This window comes from Panthera tigris, chromosome B2, assembly GCF_018350195.1.
Source record: "Panthera tigris isolate Pti1 chromosome B2, P.tigris_Pti1_mat1.1, whole genome shotgun sequence".
NCBI lineage: Eukaryota > Metazoa > Chordata > Mammalia > Carnivora > Felidae > Panthera > Panthera tigris.
In genome coordinates, this window is record NC_056664.1 from 29,938,263 (window position 1) to 29,946,301 (window position 8,039).

The 8,039-nt window shown below is 51.7% G+C and overlaps 1 protein-coding gene and 1 long non-coding RNA gene across 5 annotated transcripts; one reads left to right on the forward strand and one right to left on the reverse strand.

The window, feature by feature from the left end:
- Nucleotides 1-722: 722 nt before the first annotated feature.
- LOC122238585 lies at nt 723-4,302 on the reverse strand. 4 transcript variants are annotated; one of them, XR_006217554.1, is made up of 5 exons: nt 4,089-4,302; nt 1,769-1,876; nt 1,525-1,650; nt 1,238-1,383; nt 723-896 (listed from the first exon to the last, which is right to left on the reverse strand). It is a non-coding gene; the product is annotated as an uncharacterized LOC122238585 (long non-coding RNA). The 4 variants fall into 4 exon arrangements; XR_006217552.1 differs by having other exon boundaries at nt 1,525-1,653; XR_006217555.1 differs by lacking the exon at nt 1,769-1,876.
- A 69-nt stretch (nt 4,303-4,371) lies between these two features.
- Nucleotides 4,372-7,753, forward strand: LOC122238583 (DLA class I histocompatibility antigen, A9/A9 alpha chain-like). The gene is made up of 8 exons (XM_042985932.1): nt 4,372-4,514; nt 4,801-5,070; nt 5,253-5,528; nt 6,110-6,385; nt 6,500-6,607; nt 7,040-7,072; nt 7,208-7,255; nt 7,385-7,753. Exons 1-8 carry the CDS (start codon nt 4,442-4,444, stop codon nt 7,387-7,389), a joined length of 1,089 nt encoding a protein of 362 aa, XP_042841866.1. The 5' UTR covers nt 4,372-4,441; the 3' UTR covers nt 7,390-7,753.
- Nucleotides 7,754-8,039: the final 286 nt, after the last annotated feature.

Sequence of the window (8,039 nt, forward strand, 5' to 3'; positions counted from 1 at the left end):
TTCCCCCCACAGACAAATGGCTAAGGAAGATGTGTGGTATATACACACACATATATACACACACACTAGAATATTATGCGGCCACAAAAAGGATGAGATCTTGCCACTTGTGACAACATGGATGGACAAACAGGGCAGTGTGTCTGCTACGTGAAAGAAATCAGACTGAGAAAGACAAATACCACATGATCTCACTCCTATGTGGAACTTACAAAACAAGACAAATGAATAAATAGACAAGCAAACAGCAGAATCAGACCTATAAATACAGAGAACTCGCGGATGACTTCCAGAGGGAAGGAGGTTGGGAGGATGGGCACAGTGGGTGAGGGGAGTGGGAGACACAGGCTCCAGGTATGGAAGGAACAGGTCATAGGAACAAAAGGCACAGCACAGGGAATATCATCAGTGATACTGCAACATCACTGTCTGGTGACAGGTGGCAGCTACACTCTGGTGAGCACAGCATGGTGTAGACAGAGGGTGAAGTCCCTGGGTGGCAGTGGGTTCTCCGCTCATGGTCCCAGGGTCATGGGATCCAGCCCCACAGGAATCAGCCTGCTTGAGATTCTCTTATTCCCCCCCTCCCTCCCTCTTTGCCTCTCTTCCCTGCTCTGGCTGTCTCTCTCTCAAAAACAGAGAATGTATTCAGAATTTGAGTCACTGTGTTGTGCACCTGCAACTAATGTAATCGTGTCTTTCAACTATATTCACAGTTAAAATATTTTTAAAAAGAAATTAATTAGGAAGTATAAACTGTAGGGGTGGCTGGGTAGGTAAGTTGGTTGGGCATCTGACTCTTGATTTCAGCTCAAGTCATGTATGATCTCCTGGTTCCTGGGTGTGAGACCTGCATCAGGCTCTGTGAATGGGTGCGTCCTCTCCCATGACTGCAACTGCAGAGAAAACATGCACAGTTACAATAAGGCATGGGAAGGCTAAGTGAGACTGGCAGAAACACAGACCCCTATACACGCAGGTGTTCGTGTGGGGTGTGGGGTCAGAGGAGACACTGGGATGCAAAAACAACTAACTGGATGAGAGAGGAAAGGGACTGGACATAGAAATGAACAAAACATCCCAACATGGCATCAAGGTTGGGGGACATAAACTTGTCAGGCACCCATTAGGCATCAGGCACCATTCTCTGCACGACATGGTTCAAGACAAAGTCTCTAAGGAACAAGGGGACTGTGAAGGGGTGGAGGAACCAATTTCATACTCAATCAATACTCACTGGAGGAGGAAATGTCCATCTCATCAGGCAGTTCAGTACCATCGACCTCAGTTTGACCCTGCACGTCACTGAGAATCTTGGCATTGTTTTCACTTGACATAAATGTGATGGACAATCTCCTCGGGCAACTGGCCTGCACAGGCCTCCTGGAAGGGGACAGAGGGTAGCACTGGAAGACCCCAAAGTAGGAAGACACCCAAAAGGAGGGACGAGGGTGTAATGTACGAAGACATAGGAAATCAGGGGCTGGGAGTTGCACTGGGATGTCTGTGTGGTGTGCAGCTTACCTGATGCAGGTAGGTGTGGGAATCGCCAGGCCGGTGGTAGCTGATGGCAGAGTTCACCTGCTTAATGTCCATGCCTTGGCCACATAGGTTGCTGGCCACAAGAATTCGTTATTGAAGACCTTTAAACTACTGATACCAAGAAAGCCTTTGTCAGAAAGACAATCATAAAAATGTTCACAGTCCTTTATCTCAGGGGTCTCATTTCCTCCCAAGGACACTAGACATCTTTCCATCTCTCACTCACCTCTCCTCTCGGGGCCGCCTACAGTGGTGGCAATGGCTGGCAAGTTCTCCTCCACTAGGAGCTGGGCCAGGGCAATGCAACGCTGCACAGACTTCACAAAGATCTTGCCTGTGTGTGGAGAGTAGGGGGATGTGGGCCCATGGGTGTGTGTATGGGGGGAGAATGACAATGTGCCAGAGTGGGAGATTTCTGGAAGTACACCCTCCACATGAAACCACTAAGTCCCTCTTATTCCCCACTACATGATTCCTTTATTCCTCTAAGGATAATTATTCTTCCTTTCTCTCCTTTGCTTCAGATTTTCCTCAGCAAATCAGTCTCTGAGGAGATACAGAGAACAGTAACCAAACCTGGCAGACATGTTAGGAGACAGGAATGAGATACTCCATGACAAAGGGATAAGTATTGGAACTAGGGTCTGGAACGACCATGAACAATATTCCTGCTTATGAAATATTAAACCTAAGACCTACCCTAATTGTGGGAGTAGTTTTAGTGTGAAAAAGTTGCACAATCCATAATCTGAAAAAAAGCTTCTCCTCAGGGTGTGATACAAGAAGAAATAAACATATTTAAGAACCCTAACAGGGCCAATGTATGTGGGAATATTTAAGGATTTAAAAGTCCTCCAGATTTTCTTGAAAGTTTATTTACTTATTTTAAGACAGAGAGAGACAGAGTGAGTATGAGCAGGGGAGGGGCAGAGACAGAGACAGAGAGGTCAAGAGAGAGAATCCCAAGCAGGGTCCCCACTGTTAGCACAGAGCCTGACACAGGGCTCCATCTCACAAACCATGAGATCAGGAGTCTGACCCTTAACCGACTGAGCCGCCCAGGCTCCCCAAAACACCAAGTCTTTAATTATTATTGATGGGTTGTACGTATTTTAAAATATGCAATTGACGACAGAAGAAACAGCAGCCCCCACGTTGGGAACTGGTCTGACACTGACAGCTGGGCCTCAGTGTGGACAGAAGCTGACTGATGCCACCACTGGGCCATATTATTCCTGTGGGACAGGAGCCAGTCATCTCACCGAACATCGACAGCACACAAGGACACTCTGAAACCATGACAAAACTTTGTCCAATTACAGACAAAAACAAGGCACCGTATGATCCACCAAATACCAAACATCTCCCCGTGCTGGTTACTGAACAATCGCTGCTTTTACCATTACTTTGTTTATCTCAAGTTTTTATTTAAATTCCAGTTAGTTAACATACAGTTTAATATTAGTTCAAGAAGAATTGAGTGATTCATCACTTACAAACAACACCAAGTGCTCATCACAACAAGTGTCCTCCTTAGAACCCATCACCCATGAAGCCCATCCCATAAACCTGTGACCCACCCAGAAGCTTGACAGTTTCTCAGTACTAACCACCTTTTCTGTTGGGATGTGTGGTAATATTAAAACAAATGGCTTTCTTTAAAAAATTTTTTTAACGTTTATTTATTTTTGAGAGAAAGAGAGACAGTGCAAGCAGGGGTAGGACAGAGAGACAGGGAGACACAGAATCCTAGTCAGGCTCCAGATTCTGAGCTGTTAGCACGGAGCCCCACGCGGGGCTTGAACTCATGGACCCTGAGATCATGACCTGAGCCCAAGCCGGATGCTTAACCAAGTGAGCCACCCAGGTGCCCCAAAACAAATGACTTTTTGATAATTCGATTCCACTCTAATCAATGCTGGAACACCTACATTACTTAGTGAAACAACACACAACACGTTACTTAAAAACATTCATGCATTAGTACAGATCCATTCCATGTGCAGATGGGCCTATGGATTTAATGTAACAGTAAAACACAGTTAATGATACTGTTTCAAGCCCAGTTTGCAAAGAACCTCAGAGAAATTACACATTGTGTAGTTTTAATATAGTATCAAAGATGAATATCCATAATTATCTGAAACGGTTATAATACGTACTATTCTCCTACATTTGGTCAAGGACATACATTTTTTCATATACTTCAGCCAAAACAACACAATAGATGCAGAGGCAAATCTGAACATCCAGTGGTCTTCCAACGAGACAGACAAGAAAGAGACTTGCAAAAATGTACAATGGAACAAAACCACTATTCTCACTGCCCCTTTTATTTGGGAACATTGGTACTTTCCATACAAACAATATTTATGTTTTCATATGATTGAAAATGAATTAATAAGTATTTGAACCTGTTTTATTCCTACTGCGGTAAATAAAGATCGATATAATCCACAGACACACAATTATCCCTGGGATCCTCACTAATTTGTAAGACTGTAGAGATATCCTGAGAACAAAATGCTGGAGAATCAGTGACTCACACAGCTCCCGGTCCACGGCTCAGGGACACAGTGGGACTAAGAGCGCTCTGTGCAGTAGGTGAGGCGTCCAGGCCAAGTCCCAGGTCCCCAGGCCCGCCTCTCAGGGACTCTGGCCCCAGGGCGGCGTCGGGGGCAGGCAAGCCCAGTGTTGGGGAGTCCCCATCTGCCCTGGTTTCACTTCTCCCTGTCACAACCTGTGTCAGGTCATTCTGCCTGGATACTGATGACGCGGCCTCGGTTCACACTCCTATTAGTGTCCGGTTTCCGGAGAAGCCAATGAGCGGCACCGCGGTTCCGGGGTATCAAGTTTCCGCACCCGCCTCCTGAGACACATTTGTCCCCAGACCCCGAGGATGCGGTTCGTGATGTCCGAAACTGTGCTCCTGCTGCTGTTGGGGGCCCTGGCCGTGACCCAGACCTGGGCGGGTGAGTGCGGGGTCGGGAGGAAAGGGACTCTGCGGGGCAGGAGGGAGAGGATCGCCCGGCGGGGACGTGGAACCTCCGGGGAGGCGACTGTCCTCCGCCCCGACCCCAGACCCCCACCCGCCTCCGAGCCCGCCCTGCCCTGCCCTCCCCCGACCCTCCCGGACTCAGCCCTGCTCTCCCCAACTCGGGTCCCCCTCCCCCTGCCCTCCCGTCCCCCTCCCCCTGGGACCCGGGCCCCGCGCGGGGAGGAGGGTCGGGCGGGGTCTCAGCCCCTCCGCGCCCGCAGGCTCCCACTCCCTGAGGTATTTCTACACCGCGGTGTCCCGGCCCGGCCTCGGGGAGCCCCGCTTCATCGCCGTGGGCTACGTGGACGACACGCAGTTCGTGCGGTTCGACAGCGACGCCCCGAATCCGAGGATGGAGCCGCGGGTGCCGTGGATGGAGCAGGAGGGGCCGGAGTATTGGGACCGGAACACGCGGAACGAGAAGAACAACGCACAGATTTCCCGAGTGGACCTGAACACGATGCTCCGCTACTACAACCAGAACGAGTCCGGTGAGCGACGCGGGCCCGGGTCCAGGTCACGACGGGCCGGGGTCGCCCCGATTCTCCGGGTCAGAGTGCAAACCCGAGGCCTCGTGACCCCCGTCCCAAGACCCTGGAAGAGCCCGAGGGAGCTTTTAGGCGGGTTTACTTTCGGTTTCACCTTAATCGCTGCTGCTCTGGGGCGGGGACAGGGTCGCACAACATCCAGAGAATGTATGGCTGTGACGTCGGACCGGACGGCCGCCTCCTCCGCGGGTACAGGCAGGAGTCCTATGACGGCAAGGATTACATCTCCCTGAACGAGGACCTGCGCTCCTGGACCGCGGCGGACACAGCGGCGCAGATCACCCGCCGCAAGTGGGAGGAGGCCGGTGAGGCGGAGCGCTTGAGGAACTACCTGGAGGGCACGTGCGTGGAGTGGCTCGCCAAATACCTGGACATGGGGAAGGAGACGCTGCTGCGCGCAGGTACCGGGACCACGGGGCCTCCTCGATCTCCCCTCCACTGGGCATGGCTTCCCGTCAGAACAGCGCCCCTCCCCGAGTGGGAAGAGGGAGATCCGCCTCGAAGTTCATATTCCTACTAGAGACTGACTCACCTTGAGGGTGCTTTTCTCTAAAAGAGAGACAGGAATCCAGTCTGTCCCTGGGATGCAGGTTGAGATCATCCCAGAAATAACCCATCAGCAGTTCCCTCGGACCCTGGCAGCCACCTTGTGAACCCTGACCTTCCCTCTCAAGGCCTTGTCTACATCTGAGAACATGTTTGGAGATCTGACTCCGGGTTTTCTGAGTCACTCATCCTCCACCACAGTCAGGACCACAGTGTGTTCCCCCTTTAGACCAGCAGCTCCCTACCCGGGCTTCTCTCCCTGATTCCAGAACTTAACAAGAATCAGGAGATCCCAAAGGCTAGACTGCTGTCTGGGTTTTGTGCTTCTTCCATCCAGACCAGTTGTCCTGTCCACCTCAGGATGGTCACGTGGATGCAGTTTCAGTGGCCCATAAAGCTAAACCACAGTGTGGATTCTCTGTTTCTTCTTCCTCAGAGTCTCCCAACACACGGGTGACCCGCCACCCCATCTCTGACCGTGAGGTGACCCTGAGGTGCTGGGCCCTGGGCTTCTACCCTGCGGAGATCACCCTGACCTGGCAGCGTGATGGGCAGGACCACACCCAGGACGCAGAGCTTGTGGAGACCAGGCCTGCGGGAGATGGAACCTTCCAGAAGTGGGCAGCTGTGGTGGTGCCTTCTGGAGAGGAGCAGAGATACACGTGCCATGTGCAGCATGAGGGGCTGCCCCAGCCCATCACCCTGAGATGGGGTAAGGAGGGTTTGGGGTAGAGCCCCATGTCAGGGAAAGCAGGGCCCTTCTGGAAATTTCAGAGTCAGAACTGAAGCCGGGGGTCTGGGCCCCTCACCTTCCTTCCCTTTCCAGAGCCATCCTCTCTGCCCTCCATCACCATCCTGGGCATCATTGCTGGTGTGGTTGTCCTTGTGGTCACTGTGGTGGTTGGAGCTGTGATCTGGAGGAAGAAGTTCTCAGGTAGGAACGGAGTGGGGGGATCTGAGTTCTCTTGTCCCGCTGGGGGGTTTCCTAGGTAGCACATTGTCCTGCCTGGTTCCTGGGAATTTCCATCCACACACATGGACCTGCCCACTCTGGAGCCGTTACTAACATTCACTCTGTAGCAAAGCACATGTGAAAATGAAGAACAGATTTTCACTTGGTAATTCTGGTCACGGGGACCTGATTCCCAGCACTGACAGGACAGAGAGGAAGGTCCCTGCTGAGGCCAGACCTCCAGCAAGTCAGGGGGTCCTGTGACCCCACACCTCTTTCTTCATGTGTCCCAATCCTGTCCTGGGTGTTCAGTCAGAACTCTGGAAATGTCATTGTGGACCAGGACTAGGAGGTTACTCTAGGATCACATGGCCCACCTGTCCCAGGTCTCTAACATGCTATTTTCTTCCACAGGAGGAAAGGGACCAAGCTATTCTCACGCTGCACGTAAGTGTGGAGGGGGTGATCCCTGAAACCTGGGATAGTGTAGACAGGATCCCATGGGTCACCCCCCTTCCCCCTTGGCTGCTCCTTTAGTCTCAACTCCTATGGCTCTGATCATGTCCTGTTTGTTCTACCCAGGCGACGACAGTACCCAGGGCTCTGATTCATCTCTAATGGCTCCTAAAGGTAAGACTCTGGAGGGTGAAGTGGGGAGGAGTGGGGGCACTAGGGACACTTTGAGCATGCGTGGGGCTGTTGAGTGTGTGGCACTTATGTGACTGACCTAAATGTGTTCATGATGATTTTTTTTCACAGTGTGAGACCCGCTGCCTGTGGAGAACTGGGATCTGTTCACACTCCCACTTGGTGACATCAAGATCCCCTGACTTTCTGAGGATGGTGTCAGAATGTGTCTGTGTTCCTATTAGCATATTGTGAGGACGCAGGAGACTGGCCCCCATGCCCACCATGACCCCTCCCGTACTGATTCGTGTTCCGTCTCCATCCCTGTCTTTAGTTCATGTTGGGCTGAGTACTGACGCCTTACTTCCCTACTGAAAATGAGAATCCAGATAGGAATTTGTGTTTTGTAATTCTTGGTATGTGGGCATGATGAGGTAATAAAAGAGAGGATTTGTATGGTTGGAACAGAAAACAAATGAAAGCCCTGAGAACCTCCCAGAACCCGCCGTTTCCTGTGCCGTGTCTGTTGCAGGTGGGGACAGGAGAGGGCTGGAGGAGCCGAGCGTGGACGGGGCCTGGGTCCAGTCGGTGCTCAGTGCGTCCTTGGTGTGTCGTGCTCCCTCCTCAGCTGGGTCATTGTCTCTGCTCCTTGTCCTTGTCCCTTCTGTGGAACCTTGTCTCACCAGGACCTGAGATCATAGGGGCTTGGACATCACCTGTCACCAGGACCTTGTGCAACAAGAGCTTCCTGTGACTGGGTCAGCCCAGGCTCCATCCTGGGTCATGA